Genomic DNA, 22,444 nt, shown 5'->3' with positions numbered 1-22,444 from the left:
AGTAATTATATGCAACTAAAACAAATGTTGTTTTGGTTCACAGCTGTTCCAGACGCACCAGGTACACCTGATGCCACAAATGTGACTGGAGATACCATTACACTAGGCTGGACAAGACCCAGATCAGATGGAGGAAATGAGATTAAGCACTATATCCTGGAAAGACGTGAGAAAAAGAGCTTACAATGGGTGAAGGTTTCTTCCAAGAGACCAATCACTGAGCTCAGACACAGAGTGACAAACCTGACGGAAGGAAATGAGTATGAATTCCGTGTCATGGCTGAAAATGGTGCTGGAATTGGACCTGCAAGCAGCACATCAAGACTCTTTAAATGCAGAGAGCCGACAAGCGCACCAAGTGCACCTTCTTTGGTGAAGATCACTGACTCCACAAAGTCATCTGTTACCCTTGAATGGGTCAAGCCTGTGTTTGATGGTGGTATGGAGATTATTGGCTATGTCATTGAGATGTGCAAGGCAAGCCTTAATGAATGGCACCAAGTCAATAAAACAGCTTGTATCAACACCACTTACACTGCTACTGGTTTAACGGCTGGTGAGCTATATAGGTTCCGTGTGCGTGCTGTGAATGGGTCTGGAAAAGGAGAAGCATGTGCAATTTCTAATCCAGTGCAAGCTGTTGATAGACTGACGTCACCAGAAATTCTCCTTGATGCAGACTTCAAACAGACGCATGTTGTGAAAAACGGTGCCCCAGTCACTCTTCATATTGCTTTCCGTGGTAAGCCAATTCCAATGGCTACGTGGACCAAGGCCAATGAAGAACTTGGTGTCATGACAGATATTAACACCACAGACACATACAGTACCTTGACCATTGAACGCTGTAGCCGTTATGACTCTGGAAAATACACATTATCCCTTGAGAACAATGGTGGACGCAAATCAATCACATTGACAGTGAAGGTGCTTGATACACCAGGACCTCCAGGAACAATCAGCTTCAAGGATGTGACCAGAGGTGCTCTGACAATGCTATGGGACGCACCAGCTAATGATGGCGGAGCACGCATTCAGCACTACATCGTAGAAAAGCGAGAGGCTAGTCGTCTCAGCTGGCAGTCAGTCAGTGAAAAATGTTCACGTCAAATGATCAGAATTACCAACCTTGGAATAGGTGTGCCTTACCTGTTTAGAATCACTGCTGAAAATGTGTATGGCAAGGGAGAACCCTGTGAGATGACTGAACCAATTACTGCTACTGAGGTGCCCGCTCCACCCAAGAGTCTTGATATAATTGACACTACAAATTCCACCGCTACCTTGGCTTGGCTGAAACCTGACCACGATGGTGGCAGCCGCATTACAGGTTACATTGCTGAGGCCAAAGCAAAGGGCTCTACTCGCTGGGTTGTTGGAGGACAAACAAAACACCTGAAGTTAGTCATTGAGGGCTTGATAGAGAACACAGAATATGACTTCCGCATCAAGGCTATCAACGAAGCTGGTATCAGTGACCCAAGAGATGCCTTAGCATCCGTTGTCATCAAGGAGCCAAAGATTGAGCCCACAGCAGACCTCAGTGGCATCAGCAACCAGCTGATCATATGCAAGACTCATGATACCTTCACCATTGATATTCCCATCAGTGGTAGACCAGCTCCAAAAGCCACATGGAAACTGGAGGAGATGAAGCTAAAAGAGACCGATAGAGTGATCATCAAGACTACCACAGAGAAGACCACCCTAGTGGTAAAAGACAGCAAGAGAGAAGATAGTGGAAAATACTACCTCACTCTGGACAATGCTGCCGGAGCAAAGACATTTGCTGTAACTGTCAACATTGTTGGAAGACCCAGTCCACCAGTGGGACCCATTGAAATCTCTGCAGTAACGTCAGACGGCTGCTCATTGGCTTGGGCAGCATCAGAGGACGATGGTGGAACAGACATTGACAACTACATCGTTGAGAAGCGTGAATCTGGATCTACATCCTGGCAAGTGGTGAACTCAAGCTGTAAACGCACCACGATCAAAGTTAGCCATCTGACCAAATACATGGAGTACACCTTCCGTGTATCTGCTGAGAACAAGTACGGTGTGAGCAGGTCCATTGAGTCCGCAGCTGTTGTCATTGAGCATCCATTTGGTAAGTTCTATGTACAGTACCTGCATGTGTTAAATCAATGTACATTTGCTGTGTAATTGTTTGGTGATTATTTTTGTATTATTCTCAATATCAGTTCCACCAAGTCCACCAACTCGCCCAGATGTAGTGTCAATAACTGCTAATGCTATCGCCATCAAATGGGATCTGCCATACGATGATGGCGGCAGCAAGGTGACCGGATACTGGATTGAGAAGAAGGAGAGGAACACCATTCTTTGGGTCAGGGAAAACAAGCTCCCTTGCCTGGATACCCAATACAAAGTCTCAAATCTCATTGAAGGCCTGGAATACCAGTTTAGAGTTTATGCTATGAATATTGCTGGTCTCAGCAAAGCCAGTGAAGCCTCAAGACCAGTGCTGGCTTTGAACCCAGTGGGTAAGTAGACATTTTTCTAAATGTTTCTTTCTTCTCATTCTCTTTGATACTATACTTTAATGTTCCTTTTTACATTCTGATTTTATGTTCATGTAGATCCTCCCAGTAAACCAGAGGTGACTGATGTCACGAGGTCCTCAGTGACAATCACATGGGGTATACCTTTCAACGATGGTGGCAGCAAGATTGTTGGATATGTTGTTGAGCGCAAGCCATGGAGTGATGATGAGTGGGATGATGCCCGCTGGTTGAAGTGTAACTACACCACCATCACAGAGACACACTTCACTGTCGGAGGACTGGGTGAAGGGGAAATCTATGAATTCCGTGTCATTGCCAAAAATGGAGCCGGCGTTCACAGTGCACCATCTGAAACAACTGGACCAATCACCTGCAAGGACGAATACAGTAAGTTACTCTTGAGTTATGTATTATTATATACAATAATTATTTTGAGATGACCATTCGTTTTTGCTAAAATGACAGGAACTCTTTGTGGGGTTTAAACACAACATGACAAATATCAAAACACTTCTAAACCAATAGACAGGACTGTCAAACAAATGTAGGCAAAAATACCACTATATAAAAAATGAAAACAATGTGCGTAGATTGTGGTATAGTGCGTGTGTGCACAGTACTTTTAGGTAATATGTGAATACCATTTAAGTGTAACTCATAAATGTATATATTAGGAAAGGAAGACTAATTGTTACATTATTGACTACTTGCATTTTCTCTTATAGCTCCTCCCAAGGCTGAACTTGACAGCTCTCTTGTTGGAGAGACAGTGACTATACAGGCTGGGTCAGACCTGGTCCTTGATGGTGCCGTTGGTGGTAAACCTGAACCCAAAGTATGGTGGGCCAAGGGTGACAAGGTCCTGGAACTGGGAGAGAAATACTCTCTGACATACACTAGTTCAAGAGCCATGGCCATCATCAAGTCCTGCAATAGAAATGACACTGGAAGATATGTTCTGACTGTGAAGAACGCCAGTGGAACCAAGACAGCGTCTGTGAATGTTAAAGTGTTAGGTAAGTACACAAGTAGATACAAATACATGAAAAATGTATTCTCATACTGATTATTACTCTAATAACACCTAATGTTTCACTTTGTACTTCCAGATACACCAGGGCCTCCTGATGGCAAGATCACCATTTCTAGGGTGACAGAAGAGAAGTGTACAGTGTCTTGGAAGATCCCTCCAGAGGATGGCGGAGATCTGGTAACCCATTACATTGTAGACAGGCGTGAGACCAGCAGACTTAACTGGGTGATCATGGAGACCGAGTGCAAGACTCTGTCCTGCGTCAGCTCCAAACTGATCAAGGACAACGAGTACATCTTCCGTGTTAGGGGTGTCAACAAGTATGGACCTGGTGTGCCCTTGGAGTCTGAGCCTGTCATCGCCAGAAATGCATACAGTAAGTGGCCATATATTTTAGTAGATTTAATAAAATATTAGTCTGATTTAGTGACCAAGGATGGTCTAAGCTGCTGCCTGCGGTTCCGTTTTACCACTGCCTCTATCCAATAAAAGCATTAATGCTTGGCATATATCTGAAGAATTTGTATATAAATGAATATATAATTAAAACAATTCTTTATCAATGCAGCTATACCGTCACAACCTGGAGCACCCGAAATCACTGCAGTAGGAAAGGAACACGTCATCATTGAATGGATGAAACCTGAGAGTGATGGTGGAAGTGAGATAAAGAATTACCTGGTGGACAAACGTGAAAAGAGTAGTTCCAGGTGGACCAGGGTCAATAAGACTTTTACCATCTATGACATCCGCCTGAAGATCACTGGTCTGCTGGAAGGCAGTGATTACCAGTTCCGTGTTACCGCTGTGAACGCAGCTGGAAACAGCCAACCCAGTGAACCATCTCAGTATGCCTGTTGTAGAGAGCCAACATGTAAGTTAACTTTATTCATCAAACAATATTAGATTTGAATAGCCATATCTATTTATTTTTTTGGTTGCAGTTTTTGTTTGATCTCTGGTTGATCTCTGCAATACTACTGCTATTGGATGACCCATTGTATTTTTCATGTTCCAGACACTCCAGCAGCTCCTTCAATTCCACGTGTGGTGGACACTACTAAACATAGCATTAGCTTGGAATGGACCAGACCCATGTATGATGGTGGTGCTGATGTTATTGGCTATGCTGTAGAGATGATTGAGGAAGGGACCGAGCAGTGGTACAGGGCCACTCAGAAAATTCTGAAGACCAATTCCTTTATTGCTGCTGGACTTCAAAGCAACAAGAAATACAGCTTCCGTGTCGCAGCAGTTAATAGTAATGGCACTGGGGAGTTTAGTGAACCAAGTGTGGAAATTGAACCTGTTGAGAAACTCTGTAAGTTTTGTTCTCTTGCTTTTACTCTCAGTAATTCACAATAGCAGCATTTTTATGTAATGTATAACTTGGTCTAACTGCTGTCTATACTATTGTCCATGCACAATCCCAGACATTGTTTTTTTACTCACAGTTTGTATGATGATCATTTTGTTTCCAACAGCAATTCCTGAGCTTGACCTTCCTGAGGATTTGAAGAAGGTTGTGTGTCTGAGAGCCGGTAACACTCTAAGGCTGTTTGTCAATGTGACTGGAAGACCTGCTCCAGTGCTGACCTGGAGGAAACCGGGCATTGACCTGCAGAGCCGTGGTTTCATTGATTCAACTGACAGTTACACTCAACTCATTGTTGAGAAGGTCCATCGTTATGATGCTGGCAAATACACTGTTGAGGCTGAAAATCCCTCTGGCAAGAAGTCAGCGATCATTCTCGTCAAAGTTTATGGTATGTCATGTGGATAGGATGATGTGCTTAAGATCATTAACTTATTAAGAACCATAAAATGAACTATAGACTAAGAAATTACAGGATATCTGTGCTGTGAACCGATGATTTATTTGTTCTGTATTTTTCAGACACTCCTGGACCACCCAGTTCAGTTAGAGTCAAAGATTACACAAAGGAGTCTGTTGTCATCACATGGGATGTACCAAGTGTTGACGGTGGAGCCCCTGTGAACAACTACATCATTGAGAAACGTGAAGCTACCATGAAATCCTACAAGACAGTTACAACAGAATGCAGGAAGACCCTGTTTAGAATCACTGGGCTGGAAGAATCAGTACACTACTTCTTCAGAGTGTTACCAGAGAACATATACGGTGTTGGAGAACCATGTGAAACAACTGAATCAGTGTTGGTCTGTGAAGTTCCTAGCCTTCCTCAGGATCTGCATATTGTGGATCTCGGAAAGACCTCAGCCATCCTTAGCTGGGAGAAGCCTCTTTACGATGGTGGAAGCAGACTGACAGGCTATGTTATTGAAGCCACCATTGTTGGATCAGACAGATGGAGTGCAGTGGCCACCGTTAAACAGTCTGTATCGCAGCACACTGTCACTGGTCTGACAGAGAAGGAGACTTACCTTTTCAGAATCAGAGCAACCAACAGCAGAGGAGTCAGCGAGCCTAGGGAGATTACAGGACCTGTGGTCATTCAGGAACAGCTATGTATGTTTTATTCTGATGCTTAGCTTATACACATGTTAGTTAATCTATTTAATATTTTAAATGTTTTATAATTCAAATGTTCAAATTATATTTCCTTTTACAGTGGCACCTTATATTGACCTGACCAGCATTCCACAAAAGGTTGTCCAAGTGCCAGCTGGCAAACCAATCAACCTCCAAATTCCTATCAAGGGAAGACCTGCTGCAGTTTGCACCTGGTCCTTTAATGGTATTAAGATGAAGGATAGTCTTGACCGAGTTAAAATTGAGTCTAGTGCAAAATACACCAAACTGATTGTCCGTGAGACAACCCTGGATGACACCGGCAGCTACACCCTTGAAGTCAAAAATTCTGTGGGAATTGCCAAAGAGATACTCAAAGTTATAATTCTTGGTAAGTGTGCCCATCATTGGTAATGCTCTATACTTATGTGGATGCGTTTCGTTTTTATTATATTGTAATAATATTCATGTTCTAATTACTACCTGTTTATTTCTACTAAGATAAACCCGGAATACCTGTTGGACCGATCAGAGTTGAAGCCGTGGATGCCACATCTGTAACGGTCAGCTGGGAGCCACCACTGAAGGATGGCGGTGCCAATGTCAGTGGCTATATTGTTGAGCAGCGTGATGCTCACCGCCCAGGATGGCTGGCAGTGTCAGAATCTGTTACAAGACCCACATTCAAGTTCAACAGGTTGACCGAGGGAACTGAGTATGTGTTCCGCGTTGCCGCTACCAACCGCTTTGGCATTGGAGGATTCCTGCAGTCTGAAGTTGTTGAATGCAAGAGTCTGAAGAGTAAGTACAAATAAAGCACATTTAATTCTATATGTTTTGCAGTAAACTAAAGGGGGACAAGAGGTGACTATTACCCATCTAATTTGAAATTGTTAATCTCTCCACAGCTGTACCCAGTGCACCAAACAGACCTGATGTTCTGGATGTGACTCATGAGGGAATGACCATCACATGGCAGCCACCAGAAAATGATGGAGGCTCCCAGGTGTCTGGATACATCATTGAGCGCAAGGAGGTCAGATCTGACAGGTGGATGAGTATTGTCAAGAACCCAGTCACCATGACTAGATACCGATCATCTGGTCTGTGCGAAGGCAATGAGTATGAGTTCCGCATAATCGCCCTCAACTCCAGAGGCTCAAGCAAACCCAGTATGGCATCTAAACCAGCTATTGCCATGGATCCCGTCGGTATGTAACTGTAATCCTCTACTGTGGTTGTTTTTTCCATGTTAGAAAAGTTTGTGGAAGGTTGTGTAAAGTATTTTTTTTTATTGCTATGTACATGTGCTACAAAATTAGAATATAATCAAAAAGTTGATTTATTTCAGTAATTCCATTCAAAAAGTGAAACTTGTATAATGTATACATTCATTCCACACAGACTGATATATTTCAAGTGTTTATTTCTTTTAATTTTGATTATTATAACTGACAGCTAATGAAAACCCCAAATTCAGTATCTCAGAAAATTTGAATATTGTGAAAAGGTTCAATATTGAAGACACACTCTAATCAGCTAATTAACCCAAAACACCTGCAAAGGCCTTTAAATGGTCTCTCAGTCTAGTTCTGTAGGCAACACAATCATGAGGAAGACTGCTGACTTGACAGCTGTCCAAAAGACGACTATTGACAACTTGCACAAGGAGGGCAAGACACAAAAGGTCATAGCTAAAGAGGCTGGCTGTTCACAGAGCTCTGTGTCCAGGCACATTAATAGAGAGGCAAAGGGAAGGAAAAGATGTGGTAGAAAAAAGTGTACAAGCAATAGGGATAACTGCATCCTGGAGAGGATTGTGAAACAAAACCCATTCAAAAATGTGGGGACTGCAGCTGGAGTCAGTGCTTCAAGAACCACCACGCACAGACGTATGCAAGACATGGGTTTCAGCTGTCGCATTCCTTGTGTCAAGCCACTCTTGAACAAGACACAGCGTCAGAAGCGTCTCACCTGGGCTAAAGACAAAAAGGACTGGACTGCTGCTGAGTTATGTTCTCTGATGAAAGTACATTTTGCATTTCCTTTGGAAATCAAGGTCCCAGAGTCTGGAGGAAGGCACAGAATCCACGTTGCTTGAAGTCCAGTGTAAAGTTTCCACAGTCAATTATGTTTTGGGGTGCCATGTCATCTGCTGGTGTTTGTCCACTGTTTTCTGAGGTCCAAGAACAACGCAGCCGTCTACCAGGAGGTTTTAGAGCACTTCATGCTTCCTGCTGCTGACCAACTTTATGGAGATGCACATTTCATTTTCCAACAGGACTTGGCACCTGCACACAGTGCCAAAGCTACCAGTACCTGGTTTAAGGACCATGGTATCCCTGTTCTTAATTGGCCAGCAAATTTGCCTGACCTTAACCCTATAGAAAATCTATGGGGTATTGTGAAGAGGAAGATGCGATACACCAGTCCCAACATTGCAGATGAGCTGAAGGCCACTATCAGAGCAACCTGGGCTCTCATAACACCTGAGCAGTGCCACAGACTGATCGACTCCATGCCATGCCGCATTGCTGCAGTAATTCAGGCAAAAGGAGCCCCAACTAAGTATTGAGTGCTGCACATGCTCATACTTTTCATGATCATACTTTTCAGTTGGCCAACATTTCTATTTCTATATTTTTTTGTATTGGTCTTAAGTAATATTCTAATTTTCGGAGATACTGAAATTGGGATTTTCATTAGTTGTCAGTTATAATCATCACAATTAAAATAAATAAACATTTGAAATATATCAGTCTGTTTGTAATGAATGAATATAATATTCAAGTTTCACTTTTTGAATGGAGTTACTGAAATAAATCAACTTTTTGATGATATTCAAATTTTATGACCAGCACCTGTATTTATAGCAATTCAAAGATCCATGGTTCCAAATTCCCTTGCAACTGAGCGCCAATTTCAGTCTTGCATGCCTAACCACAAATATTCTGTTTGTTGCCTGAACAGAGCCTCCTGGTGTACCACAGTTCCCCCGGGTTACAGACACCACCAGGACATCTGTGTCTCTGGCCTGGAATCCACCTGAGGATGAGGGTGGTTCCATAGTTACTGGGTACTTGATTGAGATGCAGAAAGTGGACCAGGTGGAATGGACCATGTGCAATACAACACCCATAAAGATATGTGAATACACTCTGACACACATGCCTCAGGGAGCTGAGTACAAGTTCAGAGTGATGGCATGCAATGCTGGTGGACCCGGAGAGCCAGTCGAGATCCCAGGAATCGTCAAGGTTACAGAAATGCTTGGTAAGGAATTTATTCATGTGTTTAGAGCTGTGCTTTATCTAGGAATTTTGAAATGTGTGTTAAATGTGAACTAAATAATGTTTCCATGCTTGATTCCAGACTATCCAGATTACGATCTTGACCGCAAATACGCGGAAGGCTACGTGGTCAGACAGGGAGGAGTCATCAGATTGTCGGTTCCCATCAAGGGTAAACCAGTCCCCGTCTGCAAGTGGACAAAGGAAGGCCGTGATATTTCGCACAGAGCTATGATTGCCACAAGTGATGATATCACTGAACTTGTGATCAAAGAAGCCCACAGAGATGACACTGGCACATATGACCTGGTTCTGGAGAACAAATGTGGCAGGAAGGCTGTCTACATCAAGGTTAAAGTGATTGGACGCCCAGACGCACCTGAAGGTCCTCTTGAGTTTGATGACATCCAGGCTCGCTCTGTAAGAGTCAGCTGGAGACCTCCCTCTGAAGATGGTGGCTCTGATATCTTGGGTTACATTGTTGAAAGACGAGAAGTATCAAAGCTAGCATGGTACACTGTGGACTCAAGAGTGGTGGACACATCTCTGGTGGTCAAGGGATTGAAGGAAAATGTTGAATACCACTTCAAGATCACAGCTGAAAACCTGTTTGGTATCAGCAGATCTCTAAAATCGGATGAATGTGTCACACCAAAGACACCCTTGTGTAAGTTTTTTTCAAAACTATTTTTTGTAAAAAAAATGATTACTAATTATTAGTATTTACAATAATGCAATTGTCTTCTCTTTTTTTATACCCAGCTCCACCAGAACCTCCAATAAACCCACCAGAGGTTATGGATGTCACAAAGAGCACTATTGCTTTATCTTGGGGCAGACCAAAGGATGATGGTGGCGCCCGCATTACAGGATACTACGTTGAGAGGAGAGAGGTTTCCACTGAGAAGTGGGTGCGTCACAACAAGACACACATCACTACTACAATGTACACTCTCACTGGACTCATCCCTGATGCCGAATACGTGTTCCGTGTCGTGGCACAAAACGACATTGGTCAGAGTGAACCTGGACCCGTGTCTGAAAATGTTATATGCAAAGATCCATTCGGTAAGTACAGAGTTGTTTTTATTTTTTATTTAATAATATAGAAAAATAATTTGGGTAATTAAATATTTGAATCCATGAATGATTGCAATTTCAAGGGTACCTCTCTCTCTTTTTTTTAAATAGACAAACCCAGTCAACCAGGTGAAATTGATATAATATCTGTTACCAAAGACTGCATTACTATTCACTGGCTGCGCCCAGAATGTGATGGTGGGAAAGAGATCTTGGGTTATTGGATTGAATATAGACAAGCCGGTGAAAGTGCCTGGAAGAAATGCAACAAGGAACGTTCCAAGGACAGGCAGTTCACCATGGGTGGTTTGATGGAGGCAACAGAGTACGAGTTCAGAATCTTTGCAGAAAATGAAACCGGATTGAGTAGACCTCGCAGAACCGCCATGGGCATCAAGACTAAACTGAGCTGTATGTTTGTATAATATTTTTATTGTCAATTATTGTAAAATGCTGCAATCGCCTTACATTACAAATATTATTAAAATAAATTGCTTCAACTCTAAAATCATGTTCATGCTCTGTTTGCAGTGGGAGAGGCTCCATGCCTCAAGGAAGATATGGCAGATGTAATCACAAAACTTGGCGAATCAGGAACTCTGACATGCCAGATTATTGGACGTCCCCTTCCTGAAATCAGGTGGTACAGATATGGCAAGGAGCTGATCCAGAGCCGCAAGTACAAGATGAGTTCTGATGGTCGCAACCATTCATTGACAGTCGTCACAGATGAACAGGAAGATGAGGGTGTGTACACCTGCAGAGCAGTTAATGAAGCTGGTGAAACAGAGTCCAGTGGCAAGCTGCGCTTGCAGGCTGCACCAGCTTTGCACCCTGGATTCCCATTGAAGGACAAATACACTGCAGGTTGTGGAACAAGTCTTCGTCTCCATGTTGTCTACATTGGCCGTCCAATTCCACAAATCATGTGGTTCTATGCAAAGAAGCCTCTCAAAGCATCTGAAAATGTGATAATTGAAAATACTGAGAGTTACTCTCATCTGGTAATAAGAAATGTACAGCGCAGCAAAAATGCTGGAAAATACAAGGTGCAGTTGACCAACAAATTTGGAACTGTTGAAACTACACTCAAGGTTGAAATTCAAGGTAAAAACATTGCGAAAATAGCATTGATTATTTTATGAACTGAATACTGTGCATGACCAACAGAGGACTTGTTATCTTAATGTTGTTATTTGGTGTTGTTTATAGATAAACCTACTAAACCCGAAGGCCCTATTGTTGTTGATGCCATGTTGAAGAGTGCAGTAATCATCAGCTGGAAACCACCGAAGGATGATGGTGGATCAATGATCACAAATTACCTTGTGGAGAAACGAGAAGCAAAGGAAGGCGAACAATGGCATCTGGTGTCATCATCAGTCTCAGGAACCACTTGTAGGATTCCCAATCTCATTGAAAGTGCTGGTTATTACTTCCGTGTTTCTGCTCAGAACCAATATGGAGTCAGTGAGCCACGTGAGGTTCCAGGCGTTCTTATTATCAAGAGTCCATACGGTAAGTATGCATGCTGACAGAGAAGATATATTTACTGCAAAAGGTTAAAAGATTAATTTCTGTAACATTGAACATTGCCCTAATTCTCTGTTCTTCAGAAAAACCTGGAATTCCCATGCAGCCAGTTGTCACAGAAGTGACCAAGGACTCTTGTCTTGTGTACTGGAAACCACCAAAAGATGATGGAGGTGCAAAGATAAAGAACTATTTCCTTGAAAAACGAGAGAAGAAACAGAACAAATGGATCTCTTGTACATCTAATGATATCCGCGAGACAAGTTTCACTGTAAAAGGCCTTCTTGAGGGCTTTGAGTATGAGTTTCGTGTGAAATGTGAAAACATAGGCGGTGAGAGTGATTGGAGTGAGGTATCAGAGGCTATCATTCCCAGATCTGGTATTGCAATGAAGCCTCCCGTCTTCAGAGAAGAATTGAGACCGGAGATGATTGTTAAGTTTAAATCTAATGCCACATTTGTCACCAAAGTTGTTGGACATCCTATCCCTACCGTCAAATGGTACAAGAATGGCAAAGAAGTAGTTGCAGATGGAGTCAAATTGAAATTGCAAGAATTCAAGGGAGGCTATTACCAACTTGTTATTGCTAATGCTGAGGAAAGCGATGCAGGTGTCTATCAAGTCCGAGCAACAAACCAAGAAGGATCCATCTCTGCAACAGTGAATCTAACTGTTGAAGGTAAAACATGATAATAGGATGTTCAAAAGAATGTATGAGGAAATGTTGTGTTTAGTCACTTTTTGTTTATAATTAAAAAATATATATTCCTTCCGTTAAGTATTGATTTATTAATTTATATTCTTTGTTTTCTGTCTCCTCTAGTTCCTGCCAAGATCCACCTACCTCTAGAATTGCAAGGCATGGGAGCAGTTCATGCTCTTAAGGGTGAAGTGATTACCATTAAAATTCCTATCAGTGGAAAGCCTGACCCTCAAGTACAATGGCAGAAGGGACCAGAGGTTATGGGATCAACCGCCCACACTCAAGTGATTGTCACAAGATCATTTACTTCACTTGTCTTTCCTAAAGGAGTTCAGAAGAAGGATACAGGTTATTATGTAATCACTGCCAAAAACAGATTTGGAGTTGACAAACAGACCATTGAGGTTGCAGTGGCAGATGTACCAGATCCTCCTAAGGACATTAAAGTCAGTGAAATCACTAGAGATTCCATTTCTCTTACATGGAGTCCACCAGAAAATGATGGCGGAAGCCCTATCATCAACTACATTATCCAGAAGTGTCCATCAACAGGGGACAGGTGGATCCGTGCTGGCCAAACCAATGAGCCTAAATGCACCATGATCAATCTGTTTGGCAAGACAAAATACCAGTTCCGTGTAATTGCAGAGAATGAGTTTGGTCTGAGTGATCATTCTGCACCAACTGAGGCTGTAACAACAATAGAGGACAAATCTGTTATCAGAAACTATGATGAAGAAGTTGATGAAGCTAGAGAAATCACCAAAGAGGAGGCACCACTTTCAAACATCAAGATGTTGGCTGCCCAGTATACAATTACTGAAGAGCTGGCACGTGCCGGAACATTTGGCGTTGTTCATCGCTGTGTTGAAAATGAGTCCAAGAAGACATTCATGGCCAAGTTTATGAAGATCAAAGGTAGTGATCAGGAGCTGGTTACTAGGGAAGTTGAGACACTCAACAGAGTTAAACATAAGAACATAATTTATCTACATGAGTCCTTTGAAAGTTTGGAAGAAATGGTCTTAATCTATGAGTTTATCTCAGGAGTGGATATTTTTGAACGACTTGGCACAGGAAACTTTGAGCTCTCGGAACTGGAGATTGTTAGATATCTGAGACAGGTGTGCTCTGCTCTGAAGTTCTTGCACAAACTCAACTATGCTCATTTTGAAATCAAACCTGACAACATTGTGTACACCACAAGAAGGAGTACAAACATCAAAATTATTGAAATGGGCCAGGCAAGATTCCTAACACCTGGAGAAAATATCAGAATTAATTTCACTGCCCCAGAGTACTGTGCACCTGAAGTCCACCGCCATGATTTTGTCAGCACCGCAACTGACATGTGGTCAGTTGGTGTACTAACCTATGTACTTCTTAGTGGACTTAACCCCTTTGCAGCTGAATCAACTACAAAAATGATTGAGAAAATATCAAATGCAGAGTATATCTTTGACAGTGAGGCCTTCAAAGAGACTAGCCTCGAAGGTATGGACTTCTGTGACAGGCTTCTGTGTAAAGACCAGGAGAAACGTATGACAGCTCATGAAGCCTTGGAGCATCCTTGGCTTAGGTTGAAGTTGGAGCACCTCAGTACAAAAACAATCAAGACATTGGGACACAGAAGATACTACCAGACACTGGTGAAGAAAGACAGAGAGACAATCGTCTCAGCAGCTCGTATAGCTTTTGGTGGTGGGTTCAGAAATTACAGAGGTTATGCAGTTGGCAAAGTCAAGATTGCACACCCTGTAGTAGGTCTGAGAGCAGGTCCAGTCATGCACGGATCTTCAGAGGAAGGTGGACATGTAAGATTTGTTTGCAACATTGAAAACTATGATGAGACCACAAAAGTAACATGGTACTTTGGAACTCGGCAGTTGACATCAAGTCATAAATATGAAATCAGCTACAACAATGGAGTTGCTAGTATCTATGTCAAGGAAATAGAAACATCCGATGATGGTGTTTACAGATGCAAAGTCGTCAGTCAAGATGGTGAAGACAGCGCCTATGCAGAACTTTTTGTTGAAACTGTGAGATGCTACCGTGAATACTTCATTGGACGCTCAATCACAAAGAAGAGAAAGCTTGATAAGCAAAGACTTATGCAGAGACCACCAGAGTTCACTCTGCCTCTGTACAACCGTGCTGCTTACATTGGTGAAGACGTTCGTTTCGGTGTAACCATAACAGTGCACCCAGAACCAACAGTAACATGGTTGAAGGCCGGACAGAAAATCAAACGAGATGATAAGAAGTACACATTCATTAGTGACAAGGGTCTTTATCAATTGATGATCCACAACCTTGACCTTGATGACGATGCTGAATATACTGTTATGGCCAACAACAAGTTTGGTGAAGACAGTTGCACAGCACGTCTAACAGTGACACCTCATCCTGTTAGTGAAGACACCATGAGGCCAATGTTCAAGCGGCTGTTGGCTAATGTGGAGTGTGTAGAAGGCCAAAGTGTCCGGTTTGAATTAAGGGTCTCAGGAACACCTGCACCGACCCTGAAGTGGGAGAAGGATGGCAGGCCATTGGAATTCAATCAACAAATCACAGTTATTGAAGAGGATGTAGACTATCATGTTCTGCATGTCAGAGAAACTCTTGTTGAGGATTCTGGTATTTACAAAGTTACCGCAACAAACTGTGTTGGATCAGTGAGTTGCCACGCAACACTGAAGGTGGACCGCATTACATACAAGAGGAGAGAATATAAGAGTGAGGCAGAACAACATAAATACGTACAACAACAAATTGAAAAGACACTGAAAATGGCACAAAGCCTTTCTACCACTGAAGTTACTGGTCTCAACCCAGCAGCTCAAGAGGCTTTGAAACATGCTGCAGACATATACAAGCCGGCAGTGAGCACCAAACACTGTGAGGGAGAATTTGATATAACAGAAGAAAAACCATTTGTAAAGATTGAGGAAAGGAAACTTCGCATGCCATATGAAATTCCTGAGCCACGTGTCCATGATGCAAGTGCTTTGGGTGAAGACCTTTTAATTAAACACTTTGTACCCTTGTCTGACATGAAGTGGTACAGGAAACTCAGAGATCAGTATGAAATTCCTGAGCGGATGGAGAAAATTGTACGGAAGAGACAGAAACGCATTCGCCTCTCCAGGTGGGAGCAATTCTATGTCATGCCCCTTCCAAGAATTACTGACCAGTACAGGCCAAGATGGCGTATTCCAAAGCTCACACAAGATGACTTAGAAACAGTAAGACCAGCAAGATGGGCGCCTTCTCCTGGATCAGAGGCATCCTTTAGGTCAAGAAGACACTCCCTGGGTGATATGAGTGATGAAGAGCTTCTGCAGCCCATTGAAGATTACCTGTCAATGAAGAGAATGGAAGAGGAAAGGCGCCAACTTGAGGAAGAGCTTGAACTTGGCTTCTCTGCTTCCCCACAAGGCAGCCCTGTCCGGTTTGAGTTATCTGCTCTGCGCCATGAGCAAAAGAAACAAGTAGCAAGAAAGGAAGTATCACAAGTAGGGGAGCACATGGTAAAGAGAACAGAGGTTTCTCAGTTTATGAGGAGAAGAAGATCCCTGTCTCCTACATATATTGAGCTGATGCGCCCTGTTTCTGAGCTGATAAGAGCTCCTCGACAACGTCCTCTGGAACCAGGGGAGATTGCTGTAAGGAGATCACCGACCCCTGAGAGGACGCGTCCACGCTCCCCCAGCCCTCCGGCTTCGGCTGAGAGATCCTCCCGCTCTTCCTCAAGATTTGAGAGGTCAGCCAGATTTGATATCATGTCCAGATATGAGTCAAGAAAGGCAGCACTGAAATCTGAGCGCCAGTACCAGACAGTGACCCAAACACCATTCAGCCTTGACCACGCCCCGCGTGTAACTGTAAGAATGCGTTCCCACCGTGTACCACGTGGTCAGAACACAAAGTTTACTCTGAATGTCCAAGCAAAGCCCGAGGCTGTGATGCAGTGGTTCCATAATGGACAACTAATTCAAGAAAGTGAGAAGTTCAGCTTCACAAACATGAGTGGAGTGCTGTCTATACAGATCCGTGATTGTCAGGCAGAGGACAGTGGTACATATCGTGTTGTTTGCTCAAACTCAAAAGGAGAAGCTTCCGACTATGCTATTCTTGATGTTTCTGGAGGAGAATTCTCCACATACACATCACATCGTAAAGATGAACTGGCTCCACACCCATTTGTTCCTGATATCACAAAGACGGACCATTACCATATATCATCCTTCAAGGCAGCTTCATCCTCAGAAACACACATGGAGGTGAGAGAGAGTACTTCAAAGTCATCTGAAACATATGGCCGATATGATACATCTGAACGACATGTATCTGCATCTGAGAAATATGCTGCATCTGCTAAGTATGCGTCAACTGAATACTTATCATCTGCAGCATCTTTGTCATCAGCATCATCTGAAAGGTTTGGTTCGACTGAAAGATACGTATCGGGTGAAAGACATCAAACATGTGAAGAAATTGCTTCATATCCAGTGACAAAAATGGAAGTGACAGAAGTTAAGCAAATTACTGTTCAGGAAGTGAAGTCGACTCTGGCAGCCAGAATACTCACTAAACCACAGTCTGTAACAGTCAATGAAGGAGACACTGCTCGTTTTACTTGCGACATTGATGGTGAACCAGCCCCAAGTGTTACATGGTTGCATGAGGGACAAGTAATTGTATCTTCTCATCGCCTTATGGTGTCCACCACACAGTATAAATCTATGTTTGAAATTTCCTCTGTCCAATCTTGTGACGAAGGTAGCTATACACTGGTGGTAGAGAATGCTTTTGGCAGACAAGAGACTAGGTTTAGCCTGACCATTTCCAGACCAATTGCCAAAAAGGAGGTTGTCTCAGTAAAGTCACCGGAGCCAAGTTTAAAGTCTCCTGAACAATTAGCTTCACCTCCCAGTGTTCCAACAACCCCAAAAATAAAGTCTCCTGAACCAGTCACCTCCCCTAGAAGGGTGAAATCTCCTACTCCAGTCAAATCTCCTGAACCAATGACATCGCCTCCCAGAGTCAAATCTCCTCCCCCTGTCAAGTCTCCTGAACCAGCGACCTCCCCTCCAAGGATGAAGTCTCCTCCCCCTGTCAGTTCTCCTGAGCCAGTCGTGCCACCAAAGGGAGTGAAATCACCTCCTAGAGTCAAATCTCCTGAACCAGTTGTCTCGGCTTCAAGGTTGAAGTCCCCTCCCCCAGCAAAATCTCCTGAACCAGTTGTATCGCCGAAGGGAGTTAAATCACCTCCCCGTCTTAAGTCTCCAGAACCAAGGGGAGTAAAATCTCCTCCCCAAGTCAAGTCTCCAGAACCAAAGGGAGTGAAATCCCCTCCCCAAGTCAAATCTCCTGAACCATTAACATCACCTCGGAGAGTGAAATCACCAATAACTGTCAAATCCCCAACTCCTAAGGCTCCAAAGATTGTCCACCAACTCACAGCAGAAGCCACAGAAGACAAAGTGAAAATGTCTTGTGTATCTGAAAGCAGCGTAAGAGAGGTTGTGTGGTACAGAAATGGAGTGAAACTGATACAAAGCAGCCACTATGAGTTCCATATGTCTGTGGATGGACATTGTTCCCTCATCATCCATGAGCTCTCTGAGAACGACCAGGGAGAATACACTTGTGAGCTCATAGCAGACGGTGGAGTCTCTAATAAGTCTTCATTCTCATTCGTTGGTCAAGTGTTCCAATCCATCTATACTAAAGTCACAGCTTATGTGCAGCAGCACATTGCAATGAAAGGTACGTTTGGCAGTAAAAAGCATACAACTTGATTAATAAGTACAAACTTTGTACATTCTCAATTCTAATAGTTCATTGTATCTTTTCTTTTTCAGCAAAATCTGAACAAGTATCAGTTAGTCAAAAAGAGAAATCTATGGCTATGGCCTCCCATATAAGTTCTGAACAGGTTGTTAAAAAAGAAGTCCATGGAGGAGCTAAGATGATGATGATGGGGGAGAGTGCTGGTCTTAGCAGCATGCAGGAACGCATCTCTTCCCAATCAGTCCACATGGCTTCTTCTTCTATGCTTCAAGAGACCTCTTTCAGCAGCTCCAGTATGGCCAGTATGTCTAGCATGGCTTCCATGGCTGCTGAAATGCAGATGGAAACTATGTCTCTATCTAGCATGTCTTCAATGACATCTTCCCATGCCATGAGCTCAAGCAGCATGACCGAAATGAGTCACTCTCAACTAGAGGAGTCCTCCATGAGATCCCTCGCACAGCATATGCTAGGTGAGTCTGATACATGCGTATCAATTATGGTGCATTTTATTGTAACATTTTTTACAGATTCCATGCCTAAAACCCCAAAGTGCAAGCTATAAGATGTTGAAGCACAGAAAAAGAAAATATGACATGCTATTATGAATCCTAGGGCGTTGCCTGGCTCCAGGGTGTTTGTCTTCTTGCTGTTCAAGGTGGAGATTGTAATAGTACATTACTTTATACTCCTAATCTCTTGACCATTCATCAATATATTAAAACATTCAGAAGACCAGTGGGTCAACATTTCCTACTGATCACAGTGATTATATAGTTTGCAAAATGTCAGGTTGTCTGGAGAAAAGGTTGATACAAACATATCAACGTTAGGTGGGCTGTGACAGCAAGCATTATCAAGGAAAATGTAGAGTGGATCAGTACCATTTGGGTGTTTATTGTATAGTACATTATTCAAATATGTACTGCAACATCCATTTAATATATGGAAAGAATTGTGCTACATGTTAGATCAGGTGTTTGAACCCAAAATGTTTTTCCTATACTGAACAAAATCACTATTTATTTCATTCTGCTGTTTTAATCAGAATAATAACATTCTGTATTGATTCAAACAAAAAACCTTATGGTATTTTCGGTTTCCGGGATTGTTATACCTGTGGAATCGAAGGTGTTTAAATTTGTTAACTTCACTGAATTGAACAGCTTGCTATGGACTATTATGAAAAATGTGTCTAAGCACATACTTTTTTCACTGTGCCATAAATCCATGTTTGAACAACGCTGTTTACAACAACAACAAATATATTCAAATTGTTTTTGGGATTCTTCTCAACCGGCCAGACGTCCATATTCCGAGTTGGTTTGGAAAGCAAGCTTAGACACATTATCATACAACATTGTTGTCACTGGCAAGTGATGCCAACTTTTTTGTTTTTGCTAACAGGTGCAACAGGTGCACCAAGAATCGAAGCTCTACCAGAGGACATCACCATTGAACTAGGAAAGGTTCTCACCGTTGCCTGTGCTTTCTCTGGAGAGCCCACTCCTAACATAGAATGGTCCCGTGGTGGACGAACCCTGCCTGGTGAGGAGCATGGTGGAAGGTTCCACATTGAGACATCAGAGGACCTCACTACACTCATCATCACCAATGTGAAAGAGCAGGATGCGGGATCGTACACCCTCAAACTGTACAACGACTTTGGATCTGACACCGCAACAGTAAATATTAGTATTCGATCATAAAAATACAGTCAATATAATTTCTATTCTCCCCTTCCCGACTTCAATGCCTTTTTATTTATTAATTGAACAAAAATAATCTTACTTGATAAAGACCTGGATTTCTGTTATTGTAAATATGAACTATTTTTATACCAAACTTGACATTCATTTTTGCCAAACTAGACTAAAGTCTAAAGTTGTTATAAAATGTGCCATATTGGATAATTATGACTTAGGATTTTTGATCCATTTTTCTGTGACATGTACATAATGTATATAGCCGAATTTAACGGTTATGGAAAATGTATGAATTGTTATTTATGACAATATTAACTGAAACAAATGAAACTTAAATGTTTAAAAGGAGAAAGTTTCGCATGAAACGAATACCCTGTTAAACCTGAAACTAAACTCTGTGCCTCAACAAAAAGTTGAAGTCTTAAGATTGCCTCAACAGGTAGAGAGGCTCCCTGTTGATGTTCACAAAATCAGCGAGACAAGATGTTAGACACTGTATGTTATTACCTCCAGTGTTATTATCATACTCCTATGAATTGTAACATGATCATAAGACCTTGAGTGCTGTTTGCAAATACCCTCATGTAAGCAGGACAACTAGGCCTTGTGTCCTGGACTGACTATGTCATAACCACCATTTTAATGACATGCTCAATGTGCGAGCGGCCTGCACTTGAGCTGAAATGTTTTTTGTGCTCTGTTTCTGGCAAATTACTGCTTGAAGGATTTTCCGAACAACATCAACCTGGCCATTAAAAATTGAAAGTCCATCCTGCACTTCTTTGCAGAAACAGAGCCATCTCTTGGAGGTTTGCTTGAGTGCCTTATTTGTGTGTTAGCTTTAGAATTTCATATTGTTAGTTGTGAGGGCAAACATCAAGCAAGTACCACAGTGACACCACCTGCTGTGTTAAATGAAAAACAGATGTATTAGCTGTTCTGCCCAACACTTTCGTTTGATTAACATTAGAACTATAGAATTATATGCAACCTCCCTGAGTTTATTATTGATTTAATAAAGCATGATATCAGCACAGAAAATGTCTCTGGTGTTTTTATATGCTTTCGATTTGGATGTGTATCATACTAATATTTTAAGTGGTCATCAGTTCATTTTCCCCAAATTATTTTGTATGCATTATAATGTAAACAAGTAAATAATACAATGGCTTGAAAAAAGTACAACTTGAATTCAGGATTACAATGCGTCCATTTATACAAATGTCGTATATCATGGACTCAAATATTGGACATAATTCTGGCCAGAATTGCTTATTGTCCCTGAAAGCCACCTGACTAATTAGCAGGCACAGATTGAATTGCTGCAAAGACTTCCTCAGTAATGGGAATTTAGAGGTACATTAAAAGGACTGAATAATTTAAGTATTTTTAGGATTGCATTAGTTAAGTATTAGGACTTGGAAGTATACAAGTTATTATAGTAGATATAAAAAGTTGTATTCATCAGATGTGGGTCACACGTGACCACGTTATTTTGTAATGTTACTTAAGCTATATAAGCAAACATAGCTTACTTATCATTAAGGCAAGTGCCACCTAGGACAAAAATGCCACTGTCAAACATTTAAATGCCAAGCTATCCAGCATTGAACGGTTTTTTATTGGTATATCCAACCGCCGTTTAGAAATATGATTTGTTTATGTAATCATGTTACGTATGTTTTATAATTATTGGTGACATGAAAATATGACTACTACTGTGTTAGTGAAAAGCATGTGAAATTTCTGTGGAAATATTATCACCTTGCTGGTTAGTAGCACAACTTAAAAAAGAGCCTATCGTGGGCGTTTCTACATAGGCCAACTGGCGTTCGCCATAGGCGCCCCCCACCGCCCCATAAAAAAAATATATATAAACGATATCAATCTATAGGTATTTGGAATTATTATAAAAATAAAACTAATAACACATTAAGTCATGACATGTATTTGTTATAAGTGCGATGATATTGACGACTCAAGAGACGTGGAGGGAGGCCAGTGCCACGTGTGGACGAGTGTGTGCGCGCCATTGACTGTTTACATTTTCTGACGGCCTTACAGTTCTATGAAAAGACTGCCAGGCGGCTATGGTATGATAAGCTTTTTCAAAAAGAAAAAATATCAAGAAGGCAGGGAGTCGCAGGCGAGGCTAGATGAGATGGAGGACGAGTTATTCTGCAAATGAGTCAGGACCTGAGAGTGCCACTGCCTCATCTAAAGTTAGAAGGTCAGGTTGGTGAAGAGGGCTCGATAGCTAGCTAGTCTAGCTCAGTG

General features: G+C 42.2%; 1 protein-coding gene across 1 annotated transcript in view; it reads left to right on the top strand.

Annotated features, from left to right (window-relative positions):
- Positions 1-20,319, top strand: part of ttn.2 (titin, tandem duplicate 2) — a 177,628-nt gene extending 157,309 nt beyond the window's left edge. Inside the window, exons 202-223 of the mRNA XM_034286796.1 lie at positions 44-2,110; positions 2,205-2,507; positions 2,604-2,915; positions 3,254-3,544; positions 3,638-3,937; positions 4,130-4,435; positions 4,580-4,882; positions 5,046-5,327; positions 5,459-6,052; positions 6,156-6,446; positions 6,557-6,856; positions 6,964-7,266; positions 9,026-9,328; positions 9,428-10,012; positions 10,108-10,413; positions 10,537-10,836; positions 10,957-11,532; positions 11,638-11,943; positions 12,042-12,638; positions 12,783-18,437; positions 18,533-18,934; positions 19,869-20,319. Of these exons, the coding sequence (XP_034142687.1) occupies positions 44-2,110; positions 2,205-2,507; positions 2,604-2,915; positions 3,254-3,544; positions 3,638-3,937; positions 4,130-4,435; positions 4,580-4,882; positions 5,046-5,327; positions 5,459-6,052; positions 6,156-6,446; positions 6,557-6,856; positions 6,964-7,266; positions 9,026-9,328; positions 9,428-10,012; positions 10,108-10,413; positions 10,537-10,836; positions 10,957-11,532; positions 11,638-11,943; positions 12,042-12,638; positions 12,783-18,437; positions 18,533-18,934; positions 19,869-20,170 (14,984 nt within the window). The 3' untranslated portion in view covers positions 20,171-20,319. The remainder of the gene's footprint in view (positions 1-43; positions 2,111-2,204; positions 2,508-2,603; positions 2,916-3,253; positions 3,545-3,637; positions 3,938-4,129; positions 4,436-4,579; positions 4,883-5,045; positions 5,328-5,458; positions 6,053-6,155; positions 6,447-6,556; positions 6,857-6,963; positions 7,267-9,025; positions 9,329-9,427; positions 10,013-10,107; positions 10,414-10,536; positions 10,837-10,956; positions 11,533-11,637; positions 11,944-12,041; positions 12,639-12,782; positions 18,438-18,532; positions 18,935-19,868) is intronic.
- The last annotated feature ends 2,125 nt before the right edge of the window (positions 20,320-22,444 follow it).

This window comes from Esox lucius, chromosome 16 (genome assembly GCF_011004845.1).
Source record: "Esox lucius isolate fEsoLuc1 chromosome 16, fEsoLuc1.pri, whole genome shotgun sequence".
Lineage (NCBI taxonomy): Eukaryota > Metazoa > Chordata > Actinopteri > Esociformes > Esocidae > Esox > Esox lucius.
This window is presented reverse-complemented; position numbering and strand designations above follow the sequence as displayed.